This window comes from Leucoraja erinacea, chromosome 30 (genome assembly GCF_028641065.1).
Source record: "Leucoraja erinacea ecotype New England chromosome 30, Leri_hhj_1, whole genome shotgun sequence".
NCBI lineage: Eukaryota > Metazoa > Chordata > Chondrichthyes > Rajiformes > Rajidae > Leucoraja > Leucoraja erinaceus.
The window spans coordinates 2,749,982-2,766,139 of record NC_073406.1 but is presented as its reverse complement, the minus strand read 5'-3'; the positions used below and the strand labels follow the sequence as shown (position 1 = coordinate 2,766,139).

General features: G+C 43.7%; 1 protein-coding gene across 3 annotated transcripts in view; it reads left to right on the top strand.

Annotated features, from left to right (window-relative positions):
* The first annotated feature begins 3,012 nt into the window (after positions 1–3,012).
* Positions 3,013–16,158, top strand: part of zmynd12 (zinc finger, MYND-type containing 12) — a 35,516-nt gene continuing 22,370 nt past the window's right edge. Inside the window, exons 1-7 of one of the 3 annotated variants that reach the window (XM_055659108.1) lie at positions 3,013–3,285; positions 5,408–5,549; positions 7,314–7,485; positions 8,716–8,885; positions 9,903–10,025; positions 11,160–11,286; positions 13,137–13,282. In XM_055659108.1, the coding sequence (XP_055515083.1) occupies positions 3,170–3,285; positions 5,408–5,549; positions 7,314–7,485; positions 8,716–8,885; positions 9,903–10,025; positions 11,160–11,286; positions 13,137–13,282 (996 nt within the window). In that variant the 5' untranslated portion in view covers positions 3,013–3,169. The remainder of the gene's footprint in view (positions 3,286–5,407; positions 5,550–7,313; positions 7,486–8,715; positions 8,886–9,902; positions 10,026–11,159; positions 11,287–13,136; positions 13,283–16,158) is intronic. The other 2 variants (XM_055659109.1, XM_055659107.1) reach the window with 2 other exon arrangements.

The following is a 16,158-nucleotide window of genomic DNA, read 5'->3' as shown; positions in this document are numbered from 1 at the left end:
AACTCCGTCCGCCGCCGAAATATTCCCCTTGTGGAACGTTCCGCCCAAAGATCTTATAGCAGAGATTTGCTCTTATAGCAGAGATTTGCTCTTATAGCAGAGATTTGCAGAGATTTCCTTCGCTCCATAGACTCCACAGTTTCTCCAGCTTTTCTGTGTGATCTTATAGCAGAGATTTGCTATAAGATCTTTGGTTCCGCCAGCCGCAAGGCTTGCAGAGAGTGACATAGAAACATAGAAAATAGGTGCAGGAGTAGGCCATTCGGCCCTTCGAGCCTGCACCGCCATTCAATAAGATCATGGCTGATCATCCAACTCAGTATCCTGTACCTGCCTTCTCTCCATACCCCCTGATCCCTTTAGCCACAAGGGCCACATCTAACTCCCTCTTAAATATAGACAATGAACTGGCCTCAACTACCCTCTGTGGCAGAGAGTTCCACAGATTCACCACTCTCTGTGTAAAAAATGTTTTCCTCATCTCGGTCCTAAAAGATTTCCCCCTTATCCTTAAACTGTGACCCCTTTGTTCTGGAGACAGACAGAGTCCTGGAGTAACTCGTGTTTAAGAAGGAACTGCAGATGCTGGAAAATCGAAGGTACACAAAAATGCTGAAGAAACTCAGCGGGTGCAGCAGCATCTATGGAGCGAAGGAAATAGGTAACGTTTCGGAATGAAACGTTACCTATTTTCTTCGCTCATAAATGCTGCTGCACCCGCTGAGTTTCTCCAGCATTTTTGTGTACCCTGGAGTATCTTAGCGGGTCACAGAGTCCACACACACAGTGGCTCTTCGGCCCAACTTGCCCACACCGGCCAACAATGTCCTAGCTTCTGCAGGGTGTTGAATGCATCCTTGATAAGGAATGTAAGATAAGTGTACAGTAGTTTATTAAGGATATTTATTTGTATTATATTATGGAGGTGGGGCCTGGTTTGTTTTATTGTAGTGTAACATTATTATTTTTAAAATAATTTAATACATTTTTTGAATTAAAAAAAGCCTAGCTACATTATTCACACCTGCCTGCGCTTGGTCCAGATCCCATCCAAACCTGTCCCATCCATGTACCTGTCTACCTATGTACCATGTAGAAACATAGAAACATAGAAAATAGGTGCAGGAGTAGGCCATTCGGCCCTTTGAGCCTGCACCGCCATTCAATATAATCATGGCTGATCATCCAACTCAGTATCCTGTACCTGCCTTCTCTCCATACCCCCTGATCCCTTTAGCCACAAGGGCCACATCCAACTCCCTCTTAAATATAGCCAATGAACTGGCCTCAACTACCTTCTGTGGCAGAGAATTCCACAGATTCACCACTCTCAGTGTGAAAAATGTTTTCCTCATCTCGGTCCAAAAAGATTTCCCCCTTATCCTTAATCTATGACCCCTTGTTCTGGACTTCCCCAACATCGGGAACAATTTTCCTGCATCTAGCCTGTCCAACCCCTTAAGAATTTTGTAAGTTTCTATAAGATCCCCCCTTAAATTTTCTAAATTCTAGCGGGTACAAACCAAGTCTATCCAGTCCTGACATCTCATGGAATCAGTCTTGTGAACCTTCTCTGTACTCCCTCTATGGCAAGAATGTCCTTCCTCAGATTAGGAGTCCAAAACTGTACGCAATACTCCAGGTGTGGTCTCACCAAGATCCTGTACAACTGCAGTAGAACCCCCCTGCTCCTATGCTCAAATCCTATACTCCTATACTCAATGTACCATGTACCATGTACCTGTCTAACTATGTACCTGTCTATTCATGTACCAGCCTCAACTACCTCCTCTGGCAGGTCAGGATCAGGCAGCATCTCTGGAGGGAAGGAATGGGCGGTGTTTCGGGTTAAGACCCTTCTTCAATCACACTGTTCATTAGAAAGAAACACAGCAGAGGGAGGTTGTGTAGGAAGGAACTGCAGTATGTGTATATATATTTACACACTAAACTTTTTTTCTCGTTTATTATATTGTTTACAAGGTACTATGTTTACATATTCTGTTGTGCTGCTGCAAGTAAGATTCTATCTGGGACATATGACATAACACACGATTGACACACTTGCTCATTTAAACCGAAGATAAACACAAAATGCTGGAGTAACTCACCGGGACAGGCAGCATCTATGGTGGGAAGGAATGGGTGATGTTCCGGGTCGAGACGAAGGGTTCAGATTCAGTTCCACTATTGGCGTCCTTGTATCCCTGTCATTAGCACATCCTCCCCAGCCAACAATGGACCATTGTGGGCTCCACCCTTCCTGAGGTCATCTGGTGCCGGCCCTGTTTTGTTCTGGACTTCTCTATATTTCAGACCGAAGAAGGGTCTCGACCCAAAATGTCACCTATCCATGTTCTCCAGAGATGTTGCCTGACCCGCTGAGTTGCTCCAGCTCTTGTCTTGGTGTCTACCTTTGGTATAAACCAGCATCTGCAGCTCCTTCCTACACAGAGCTTTCAGACCTGATTGCAATTTCTATTCAAAGTCATTACAATGACACGTTGATATCAAAACGTTTAGATTTCCCCTTTAATAGTAGTTCTGATTTGTGTTGTGTTATTTAGGTATGTGAGGCACTAAGGAGTGCGGCAGGTTCAGGGACCGGAGGAAAGTCCCTAGCAACGTGTCCCAACTCCCTAGCAACGTGGCCCAAGTCTTTAGCAACGTGTCCCAACTCCCTAGCAACGTGTCCCCGTTCCCTAACAACGTGTCCCAACTCCCTAGCAACATGTAGCAAGTCCCTAGCAACTAGCAACGTGTCCCAAGTCCTTAGCAACTTGTCCTAACTCCCTAACAACGTGTAGAAAGTCCCTAGCAACGTGTCCCGTCCTTAGCAACGTGTCCCAAGTCCCTAGCAACGTGTCCCGTCCTTAGCAACGTGCAGCAAGTCCCTAGCAAGTCCCTAGCAACGTGTCCCGTCCTTAGCAACGTGCAGCAAGTCCCTAGCAACGTGTCCCGTGTCCCTAGCAACGTGTCCCGTCCCTAGCAACGTGTCCCTAGCAACGTGTCCCAACTCCTTAGCAACGTGCAGCAAGTCCCTAGCAACGTGTCCCAACTCCTTAGCAACGTGTCCCCGTTCCCTAGCAACGTCTGCCAGTCGTCAGTAAGGCCGCATTTGAGAAGCTGAGAGTGCTGCAGAAACGAGCTGACCTCCCGAGCTTTCGCCATGTTAAGTACTTCTGTTTATCCGCTTGCTAATCCCAAGGGGGTCACACTGGAGTGCGAGATGTGCCAAAAAACCGCCCATATTATGTGCTCCCGGTGCAGGGTGACTTATTACTGGTGAGTTGAGGCTTTCTTAAACTAGGTGGGCTGCTGACCAAACAGAAGTAGCTTTGATTTGTGATGTGTTATATTTATAACACATCTTTCTACCCTCCAGCCATCAGGCTATTAAGCACTAGGACCTCCAAAACTACATGGACTCGGGAGCATTGATTTTGTTTTTTTTGCATCATTATTATTTGTATTTATATGATTTATGAGTATGTGTGTGTGTGTGTGAACATATATATATATATATATCACCGAATATTGGAGGAACAACATCTCATATTTCATTTGAGCAGCTTATAACCCAGCAGTATGAATATTGATTTCTCTAACTTCGTAACCCTTGCTTTCTCTCTCTCTATGTCCCACCCCATCCTAGTTCTCCAGCCAGTTCCACTGTCCTCCTGATTAAATTTTACTGATTGTATGCCTCGTTGTCATCTTCCCCTCAGCTAACCGTTCTACATTTCCTTTATCATCGTCCCCTTGGATCTGTGTTTTCACACCTTACCCTTCCATATCTCTATGTCTCCGTCTGCGCTGACTCTCAGTCTGAAGAAGGATCTTGACACAAAACATCCCGCTGAGTTCGTCCAGCATTTTGTATCTATCTTATGTGTGTATAATATACACACACTGGACTTATTTTTCTCGTTTATTGTATTGTTCTACAGTGTGCTATGTTTACATATTCTGTTGTGCTGCTGCAAGTATGAATTTCATTGTTCTATCTGGGACACATGACAATAAAACACTCTGGACTTTTGTAGATGAGGTATTAAAGAGAACAGCTGGACTCCAATTCAATTTTGTTTTAAATTGCAATCGCCAAAATGTCCATCTTACCAAGGAATAGAGTAAACAAACAACAAATAAGATCATGTGATAGAAGCAGAATTATTCAGTCCACCGAGTCTGCTCCGCCATTCAATCATGGCTGATCTATCTCACCATCTTAATCCCAGTCTCCTGCCTTCTCCCCATAACCCCTGACACTGGCACTAATCAAGAATTTATCTATCCCTTAAAAATATCCATTGATTTGGCCTCCACAGCCTTCTGTGGCAATGAATTCCACAGATTCACCACCATAGATACCATCATAGATAAGGCAATAAGAATCATTAGATTTAATAATTGGAGGTACAGTTGCTGTGTGGCCATAGGTTGTGGTGTTGGTGGAGGTCTAATGTAAAAAAATCTATTGCATAGTTGAAGACAAATGTAATTATTTTAGTCGCTAAAAATATTATTTTTATCTGGTAATGAATTACTTCTAAAGAATAAAAGTTTTCTTTTTGAAAAGAAATGTATGAACTTCAAATCTGGTCAAATCAATTGAATGTGTAGACAAATGCAAGTTTTTATTTCAAAGAAAACAATTCCAATTCTTATCCATTAAAATGGGGTTGTTTTCTGAACTAAATAAAATATTAAAACTTTCTACTGATAAAGAACATATCTTTGATACTTCCAGTATTTATTAGCTGTGCCAACGAGTGAATGGTATATGGTCATAAGTGATAGGAGCAGAATGAGGCCATTTGGCCCATCAACTCTACTCCTCCTTTCAATTATAGCTGATTTATCTCTCCCTCATAGAAACATAAAAAATAAGTGCAGAAGTAGGCCATTCGGCCCTTCGAGCCTGCACCGCCATTCAATACGATCATGGCTGATCATCCAATTCAGTATCCTGTACCTGCCTTCTCTCCATACACCCTGATCCCTTTAGCCACAAGGGCCACATCTAACTCCCTCTTAAATATAGCCAATGAACTGGCCTCAACTACCTTCTGTGGCAGAGAGTTCCAGAGATTCACCACTCTCTGTTTGAAAAATGTTTTTCTCATCTCGGTCTTAAAGGATTTCCCCTTTATCCTTAAACTGTGACCCCTTGTCCTGGACTTCCCCAATATCGGGAACAATCTTCCTGCATCTAGCCTGTCCAACCCCTTAAGAATTTTGTAAGTTTCTATAAGATCCCCCCTCAATCTTCTAAATTCTAGCGAATACAAGCCGAGTACAAACCCATTCTCCTGCCTTCTCCCCGTAACCTCTGACACCTGTACTAATCAAGAATGAAGAATGTTCCTCTCAAGGTTAAACGCCTATCCCTGTCTTCTCACAGTGATATTGCGCACCAAGAGGCAGATTGGCATGGAATCCATGAGAAGATTTGCCAGCTTCTGATTCCGGTACGAACACCACTGCCTTTCCTCAGCTCAACAATAGAACGAGAGCACAGTAAGGCACAACTTGTGCAGAGACAGGTAAACACTGAGAACCTAGCATCTGTATTTTTAAGAAGGAACTGCAGATGCTGGAAAATCGAAGGTAGACAAAAATGCTGGAGAAACTCAGCAGGTGAGACAGCATCTATGGAGCGAAGGAAATAGGCAACGTTTCGTGTCGAGTCTGAAGAAGGGTCTTGACCCGAAAAGTCGCCTATTTCCTTTGCTCCATATATGCTGCCTCGCCCGCTGAGTTTCTCCAGCATTTTTGTCCACCTAGCATCTATATTTGTTTATTTTTTGATTTCCAGTTTTCTCTTGTCCTCTCCACAACGTACTGATTTATGCAGGTGAGGAATATAGGTTCGCTATAACCAGTAACTATTGAATGCAATTCTTCATTTGTGATTGTAGACAGATTGTTCCCAAGGGCTGTCAAAGTCAAGTCAATTTATATATGTACCACTGCATTGTCTTTTACCCTAGCGAAGTCCAAGCTGATTGTCAGACAACTTTGAAACAAAAGCAGTCTTCCTGCTGCAGATATGGTGTTGAAAACCATAAGACTTAGGAGCAGAATTAGACTAGTCGGCCCATCAAGTCTACCCTGCCATTCGATTAATTCTGATCTATTCTTCCCACTCAACCTCATTCTCCTACCTTCTCCTCGAAACCTTTGATACCCTTAAGGGCCTGTCCCACTTGGGCGTTATTTGCGCGTCATTTACGTGACATCATTTACGCTCCACGACGCACGATGCGACGTCATTTATGCTTGACGCGCATGTGACCCGCGCATGGCGCATGGTGAGACATGGTGGTGCAGGCAATGGCGCGCGGTCGCGCACAGCGCCGCAGGATTTTGGGATTCACGAAATCTTCGCTCGCCACCTAATGACGCCCAAGTTGGACAGGCCCTTTACTCATCAAGAATGTCAGTAGGTGAATAGATCAGCCATAATCACAGTGGCATCAAAACAGCCATTGCTTCATGGATAACAGTCTCCATGCATACATGTGTCACATCCATTGTGCACTGGGAAAAATAACCTGTGTTCCCTGCCAGAAGAGCTCGAAGAAAATTTGGAAATGGAACATTCCTCGGTATCCTAAACAAATGAACTGAGTATCGCTACTTAATACGGACAATAGAAAAAGTAGTCAGTGATATTATACGGTTAATGTCCGAATTTGCTTAAAATTACATTTTAAATTATTTTTGATTCTATCACTGGAGAATATATCAGACAATGTTCTAAGAATAATTTAGAACTTAAAAAATAATCCATTTTATAAAGCATTTTAGTTTAGAAAGAGAGTTGAGAGAGACAGCATGGAAACAGGCCCTTTGGCCCATCGAGTCCATGCCAACCATCGATCACCCGTTCACCAGCTCTATGTTATCCCACTTTCTCATCCACTCTCTGCACCCTAGGGACAAATTTGCAGAAGCCAATAAACCTCCAAACCGGCATATGGTTGGAAACAAGGAGGAAACAGGAGACCCAGAGAAAACCATCACCGTCATGGTGAGAACGTACAAACTCGGCACCCGTAGTCAGGATCGAACCTGGGTCTCTGGTGCTGTGAGGCAGTGTCTCCACCGATTGAAGATTGAATGTTTGCATTGCAGAAAACACATGCGAAGTCCCACGCATGTAACCCTACGCTACAGCTTGCTTGCCACCTTAATTCCCCACCCCACTCCCACCACTGTTTGTGGCCTCCTGCACTGTTACACTGAAGCCCAACATAAGCTTGAGGAAGAGTGCCTCGTCTTTCTAATGCCTTTGCTGCTTACAGAAACATCTCATTGATCTGACACGAACTGTGGCTCAGAAGCTTCTGTTTGAGGGTAAACATGAAAGGGCGATACCTGGAGCACTGCAGTCCTTGCGTTTTGCAACCACAGTTTATGGCAGCCTCTCGGCTGAGCTAGTTCCATCTCAGTTACTCCTGGCAGAAGCTGGTATTGGTAAGAATATTTCATGTTCTATGTTGGTTGATAATGTACGTCAGCTGGGAAGAACCAGTAAAATTATTAAGTAGAAACAAAGAACTACAGATTCTGGTTTATACCAAAGATGGGCACAGATTGCTGGAGTAACTCATCAGGTCAGGCAGCATTTCTGGAGAAAAAACATGTGTGACATTTCGCGTCAGGACCCTTCTTCAGACCTTTTCTCCAAAGATGCTGCCTGACCCAATGTTGGGGGGAGTCCAGAACCAGGGGCCACAGTTTAAGAACAAGGGGTAACCCATTTAGAACGGAGACGCGGAAACACTTTTTCACACATAGAGTCTGTGGAATTCTCTGCCTCAGATGGCGGTGAAGGCAGGTTCTCTGGATACTTTCAAGAGAGAGTTAGATAGTGCTCTTAAAGATAGCGGAGTCAGGGGATATGGGGAGAAGGCAGGAACGGGGTACTGATTGTGGATGATCAGCCATGATCACATTGAATGGCGGTGCTGGCTCAAAGAGCTGAATGGCCTACTCCTGCACCCATTGTCTATTGTCTATTGACCTGTTGAGTTACTCCAGCACTTTGTTTGTATTAATTATTAAGGCTTTTGACACATTAGAAACTGGAACATTATGTTAAAGATGTCCAAGACATTGGTGAGGTACACTTGGAGTATTTTGTAAGAAGGAACTGCAGATGCTGGAAAAATCGAAGGCTAGACAAAAGTGCTGGAGAAACTCAGCAGGTGAGGCAGCAAAGGGATGGGTGACGTTTCGGGTCGAGAACCATAGATCCTGCCTCACCCGCTGAGTTTCTCCAGCATTTTTGTCGACCTTGGAGTATTGTGTTCAGTTTTGCTCGCCCTGCTGTGGGAAAGATGCGGAATAAATTAACAGGGGCGTTGCCAGGACTCGAAGGACTGAGCTATAGGGAGAGGTCAGCTAGTCTTGGACTTTATTCCTTGGAGTGTGAGAGGCTGAAGGGAGATCTTATAGCAGTCTATAATATCATGAAGGGAACAGATAGTTGATTAGTGAGGGTGGCAGGGGTTATGGGGAGATGGCTGGAGAATGGGGTTGAGAGGGAGAGATAGATCAGCCATGAATGAATGGCAGCGTATTGACCGGCCGAATGGCCTAATTCCGCTCCTATCACTTATGAATTTATGAACATGAGACGGTGAATGTTGTGTTAATGTACAGTCAGTAATTTCACCATTTTGTGCACGGGATGCTGCCCAGGCCTTGGTCGACTAGATGAAGCTGAAGAGTACCTCTCTCAGGCTCAGTGGACGGTGATGAAGACCAAGGAATGTATTAACGCCATTCAGTACAAGTTGTTCCGAAACCTGGGCCTTTTCTACACCGCCAAGTGTGACTACGACAAAGCGCTGTGGTGCTTTGCTGACGATGTAAGTAGTTGGGAAGAAATGGGTTGAGAAAGACCAATGTGGCAGTGCGGTGGTGCAGCGGGTAGAGCTGCTGCCTCACAGCGCCAGAGACCCAAGCTAGGGGGTAATTTACAAGAGGGACAATGAACCCACAAATCATCATCACCATCGTTGAAAACATGGTGCCTTACAATGCCGTGTACGACAGTGATCGCAACTTCTACTGAAGTGTGGATGGCCTTTGGCTCGCTAGGAGCTCATCCGACTTTTGACAGGTTTTGTTTTTGGTCCTGCTGGGGGTCCACAGCCCCTTCCTCACCTGGCAAACCAGGTGGGGGAGACAGTTTAGTCGCCGACTGTCCGACCATGGAGCAGGTAGCACGGGATTACATGGTACACGTGGTGAGGGAAATGCCACCCGATCCGACCTGACCCACAAACCCACACGTCTCTTTGAGGAAACCTGAGCACCCGGAGGAAACCCACACCGTCACAGGGAAGAACGTGCAAACTCCACACGGACAGCACCCGAGGTTAATTTCAAATACGGGTCTCTGCTACTGTGAGGCAGCATCTCTACCTAGGTGTCCCAAGGTATCAAACTGGATTTTCTCTACAAGTAATAATGGTATCTCCCACATCATGAATTTGCCTTTAGGAATATAACCCCTTTGTTCACCAAGCTGCCCTGCCTTACTATGTAATTTAATTATGCTTTACAGATTTCCAACGTGTATTTCCCTCACATTATAAACACTAGGAGGCCAGGGGATGGGGCAGGACACAGATAATTAGGCTTAATGTAACATGCTTCCATTCACATCAAGAACAAAAGGACACAGCGTGGATACATTTACAATTTAAACATCTGGCATAACGTCACAAAGATGAACTATTCTGCCTGTCCACCTCCATTTCTATTTAATAGTCGGTCAGTAAATGTCATCGAATATGGAACACTTAATGGTAGCTCATGCAAGATAAGACGCCCTGTTTTCCATTTGAAAGAGACTAATTGCAGGAATTTACTTTTGACAGATTTACCACGCCACACGAGTGTTTGGCGTGTCTGACATTCACACCGCCGGTGGGTATTACCATATGGCCAACGTGTTTTACCAACAGGAGAAGATGGACATAGCAGACTCGCTGTACTCAGAGGTAAAGGTCAGAATGATACAACTCACCATGATCAATGTGGGACAAGCAAAGTGGCAACTTGTCCTGCAGACATGAGAGAGTGTATAAGGCTGTGCTGATGCAGGACGGGGGCTTTACTGAGGTTATTGCTGGCATTCAAACAGCTGGAGTAACTCAGCGGGTCAGGCAGCATCTCTGGAGAAAAGGAATAGGTGACGTTTCTAGTCGAGACCCTTCTTCAGACTGGAGAAGGATCCTGACCCGAAACTACACCTCTCCTGACTCTCACTCTGAAGAAGGGTCTGAAGTTGGCCTGTTTCCACACTGTATCACTCTATTTAGCACCTTGGGATTTTGTGTATATGTGTTGCAATGCAATGAAACGCATAAACAAATTATCTTGTAAATGTAGACACAATGTGCTGGACTAACTCAGCGAGTCAGGCAGCAACTATGGAGAACATGGACAGGTGGCATTTCTGGCGGGAACCCTTCTTCAGACTGAAGAAGGATCCTGACCTGAAACATCACCTCTCCTTTTTACTATCTAACTCATTGGTGACCCTCAAACTCTTTGTTTGGACTTTAGTGCAAGATTTTACCTTGCACTAAACGTTATTCCCTTATCATGAATCTATACACTGTAAATGGCTCAATTGTAACCATGCATTGTCTTTCTGCTGACTGGTTAGCACGCAACAAAAGCTGTTCACTGTACCTCGGTTCATGTGACAATAAACTAAACTGAATCTTTTTCTCCAGAGATGTTGCCTGACCCGCTGAGTGACTCCAGCACTTTGTGTCTATCTTCGGTATAAACCGGCATTTGCAGTTCTTTGTTTCTATACCTTGCAAAAGTTGTTTATCATAGATTTAAAAAGCTCTTAATTGAATAAAGGTATATCTGTGCCTCCCTTTGATCTGGTATTTTGTTGTTCACATGCTTGATCAATGGTGTTTTATCATTAATGTCTTATTATTATTAATGTTTTCTGAGTCCTTCCTAACTGTCACTGTATGTCATGTTATTACATGTGGGCGGAGCACCAAGGCAAATTCCTTGTATGTGACAAGCAAAATGTAAAGTGCTGGTGTAACATCAGTAGGTCGGACCGTGGCTTCTGAACAGCAGTCTGCTTCATGCTTTCATTGCAGGTGACCAATATCTGGAAAACGTTTCTGGGTGAACTGGTGGAGACGGAGATACAAAAATCTCTGTGGAAAGCAGGAATCAGTTCACCAGCACCTGGCACCAGTCTCATAGATTTTACAGATGTTTTTGGTAGGTGCTCTTCAAAATTGTCTGTTTCCTTAAAGTATTTGCGTACCTGAGGTGGCCATGCCAGAATGAACAGTTAAGGACAATCCCTCCTACAATCTGAAAGATTTTTATTTTCAAATTCCCTCCACCTTTAGTCAAAATCCCTCCATCTGTTTAGTTTAGTATCATGTACCAAATTACAGTGAAAATCTATTTGTTGTGTACTATCCAGTCAGTGGAAAGACCATACTCGAGTACAATCAAGCTGTCCACAGTGCACAGATGCAGGATAAAGGGAATAACATACAGTGCAAGATAAGTCTGATAGTCCAAGGGTTTCCGATGAGGTAGATGGCAGCTCAGGACCACTCTATAGTTGTTGATAGGATGGTTCAATTGCCTGTCTAGAACAAATGTTGAACAAGTCCTACTGATGAACAAGACTACTCACTTTATACTGTTTTACTGTTTTTTTTATAAATCATGTTTCTCTGGGTATCTAAATTTTTAGTTGATTAAGTTATGATATCGGATGGAAGCTGCATACCAAATCTCGTTACACCTCTGTGCAATGACAATAAAAGATATTATTATTATTACTCTAAAATGTCCCAGGAAAAGATAATTAAGTTTGGTAACATTGTCAATATCACATAGCAAACTAATTAAATTGACTGACTTTGGACACTTGGCATGAAGGACCTCAAAATGGTGTGTTAGTTGTTGGACAGCTAAAAAAAAAATAAAAATCATAAGAGTCATATAGACTTGGATTTGAACCTGACCTCGGATGCTGTCTGCATGGAGTTTGTACATTCTCTCTGTGACCTTGTGGGTTTTCTCGGGGTGCTACAGTTCTCTCCCGCACTCCAAAGACTTGGTGTATATGTAAATTGGCCACTGTAAATCACCCACAATGAGTAGGGAGTGGATGCGAAAGTGGGATAATATTGAACCAGTGTAAACGGGTGATCGTAAGTGGGTGCAGCAGCATCTATGGAACGAAGGAAATAGGCGACGTTTCGGGCCGAAACCCTTCTTCAGACTGATGGGGGGTGGCAGGGAGAAGAAAGTTTTAACCCTTACTTTGTTTCAGTCCTGAATTAGCTTCGCCTTGTAACTCCATACCTTTTTATAAAATTGTCATCCTTTTGGTCAATGTTATTCCAGTCCTCAGCCAACATTCAGGAACACAAAGTGCTGGAGTAACTCAGCGGGTCTCTGGAGAACATGAATAGGGGACGTTTCGGGTCAGGACTCTTCTTCAGACTGTAGCTAAGAGAAGAGGCCCTCCACCCCATCACAGTTTGAAGAAGGGTCCCGACACAAAACGTCGCCTATCCATGTATTCTCCAGGGATGCTGCTGGACCCGCAGTTACTCCAGCACTTTGTGTCTTTTTTTGTAAACCAGCATCTGCAGTTCCTCGTTCCTACATGCTTGAACACAACTCACCAGCAGAGGTCAGCATTGAGCAATTGGAGACAGGACTTGTGGCTGATATTTCTAGGTCTCAAAGCTAATTATATCCGGGAATCCACAATGGAAAATACAAGTGGTATGTCAGGACAGCTTAACACATTATACAGTTCATCACCCTTAACAGTCTATACTTCAATTAATTCCATCACCCTCTCAATTCTCAGGTATATCCTAGTCTGCGCTATCTTTCCTCGCGATTCAATGTGCAGAGTATAGGTGTCATTTTTATATATGTGCACCGAATGTATTCCTAGTCCACTTTTTACTTCCAAGAGTGTAGTGTCAATGAATGCTTAGTTCTTGTTAGTTTAGAAAAGCCTTTCTCAGCATTTCTTCCACGAGATTCTGTTTTTAAATACATTTTTTTTGTGTTGCTTGGTTCTCCCGAAGATGAAGCCCAGGAAGCAGAAGCAGTCAAGGTGTTGCATGCAATCTTTAACCTGCGTAACCAAGAGCTCCTTGTGAAAAAAGGCAAAATTGGAAGCATTGCCCACACCCTGGCCATGCTTTACTACCTGTTCATGAACTTCAATAAGGTACGCTTCACATTGTTCTTTCAGGAGAATAACCCAGTAGGTTGCACAAATCATTAGAAATTGACCCAAGTAGACTTGATTTGTTGAATAGAGTCAATTTTCATTAATCTGACACAATTCATTAAACCTTCTATATGTCAGATAATCTAACATATTGAGCTATCAAATGTTATTATCTTGGAGGTAACGGATCGAATTGACTGTCCATGAATGATGGGTATCTAATATTGCATGCACAACATATATTGATGTTTATCTTTTTGATGAAAAAGCTTTCTATAACAAATACAATTTCATTATAACATATATAATGACAAAAAGCATACATATGTTAATGGAAAAACACTTGGTAGGTGGTGAAATGATATGAATGTTCGGCACAGACATTGCAGCTGTAGGTTATTTTCCTTTGCTACACTGGTCAATGTTGTATGTTTATAGCACAATACCAGATCTACAACAGACAATCTCCCCGGTTCCCATTTTAGCAGGTCCAGAACACCATCTCTTATACTCTCCATGGATGTGTCCTCCACACTATTGCAACTACTTTGGTTTACCCAGTCTATATGTAGATTAAAGTTCCTGAAGATTATTGATTTTCATGTCGTTTATTCGGTGCTCTAGGTTACACCGACCCACTTAGGGCCATATAGACAATTCCCATACAAGATACAAGATACATTTAATTGTCATTTGGACCCCTTGAGGTCCAAATGAAATGCCGTTTCTGCAGCCATACATTACAAATAGACCCAAGACACAACATAATTTACATAAACATCCATCACATCGCTGTGATGGAAGGCCAAATAAACTTATCTATCCATTGCACTCTCCCCCCCCCCCATGTCAGAGTCAAAGTCAAAGCCCCCGGCTGGCGATGGCGATTGTCCCGCGGCCATTAAAGCCACGCCGGGTGATGCAAGGTCGCACACCGGGTCTTGGTGTTAGAGCCCCTGGCGTGCGCTCGCAGAGTCCCGCGGCCATTCCAAGCCGCGCGGGGCAGTGATGTCAGGCCCCGCTCCAGGAGCTCTTCAACCCCGCAACTAGGGCGGGGGAAGTTGTCCTGAAAAAAGCGGTCTCCCTACCCGCCTCCCTGCCGCCGTCCGCAAAAGTTGAAGCCTGTGACTTCGGTCCCCATCCAGCGAATTTCATACAGCAGCTCTGTCCAAGGTCTCGGACTGCCAACGGTGAGTCGTAGCACCAGAGTCCCCGGTCTCTTCCTGTTGGAGGCCGCTCCTCGTTGCGGCCCCAACGACAACGGAAACCCGACGAGAAAGGTCGGGTCTCCCGTGCAGGGAGAGATTTAAAAAGTTTCCCGCCCGCGCCCCCCCACACACACACCCCAACATAAAATAACAAAAACTACATAAAAACACAGACAGAAAATAAAACGCGGACAGACTGCAGAGGCCGCTGCTGACCAGAGTCGCGCCGCCCACCGCTGCATCAATGTTTCATGCCCCTTGTGCTTCCTCACCTCCATCTAAAAATGTTTCCACTGCTTGATCCTTTCTCCCTACTGCCTTTATCCATCCTCTATTACCAGGGTAGGCAACTTGCTCTGCGGGCTCTCCAGGACTGAAGGAACAGTAGGTTAGACTGTTGTCCTTGAGTTATCCCCTCCCTGAGCAAAAGAGTCTGTGCATTCACCCCATCCTAATGAATTTCATACACCTCTGTAAGGTCTCAACTGAAAAATTAAATTGAATTGCTTTAATATTAACTTAAAAATGCATTTATCAGTTCACAGAAATGCACAGGCCATAACAATGCACAGTTCATCAGCTGTATAAAGGTTGGAAAGACGCAATTATTTTGAGGAGGAACTACAACATTATTTTAAATAGACAAAAATACTGGAGAAACTCAGCGGGTGCGGCAGCATCTATGGAGCGAAGGAAATAGGCAACGTTTCGACCCAAAACGTTGCCTATTTCCTTCGCTCAATAGATGCTGCCGCACCCGCTGAGATTCTCCAGCATTTTTGTCTACCTTCGATTTTCCAGCATCTGCAGTTCCTTCCTGAACATTATTTTAAATATATCTTCTACCTCATTGTTTTTGGAGGCATGTGATACACTGGAAAGTCTCATTGTTCTTCTATTCTTATTTTAGTTCAGCTCATAGCCTTGTTTGTGCTCATCAATCAAGCTATCCCTTCTCACAGCTGTGATTATAACTGATATTGCTGCCACAACTTATTTTATCCTGTTATATTGTTTAAAAACATTTAAACTCCAGCACCTGTTCTATGCAGGATTCCAGCATCAGAGGTTCCTTGTGTCTCAATCTTCACCATAAATGTTAGTGTCGTTCCAGGCATTTAGATGGGAAAATGGAAGAGCTGATTTCTGGTGTATGTTGGAGTCATCCTTTACAGATTGCAGCATATAATCGATTGTAGAAACAAGGAACTGCAGATGCTGGTTTACAAATTCAAGTTCCATGTTCCCCAGGGAAACTGCCTGAACCGCTGAGTAACTCCAGCACTTTGTATCTTTTGTTCCCCTATATAATTTGTTTCTTGATGTAATCCTGGAGCTAAGCTTCCCACAATCCACTGTGTACCCAGGGTGTGAAAAAATCCCCTTTAAAATACACTTTAAGCCTTACATCCTCCTCCTCAGGATGCCACCAGACCTATCTGCTTCCAACATGTTCTGTTTGTTTGAATTTTATAAATTGAGGCATTTTGTCACAGTCACAAGAACTTGGAGGTAAAAATAATATTACTGTTTAAATATTTAACTAAGAGGAAACTCTAAAACAAACACTTGAAAATTTGCTCTGGCACTGCTAACACAACCTGAGTTTGATACATACAGCAATATGTGTAATCCATAGAAAGAAGGCAAGAATTGTACAATTGT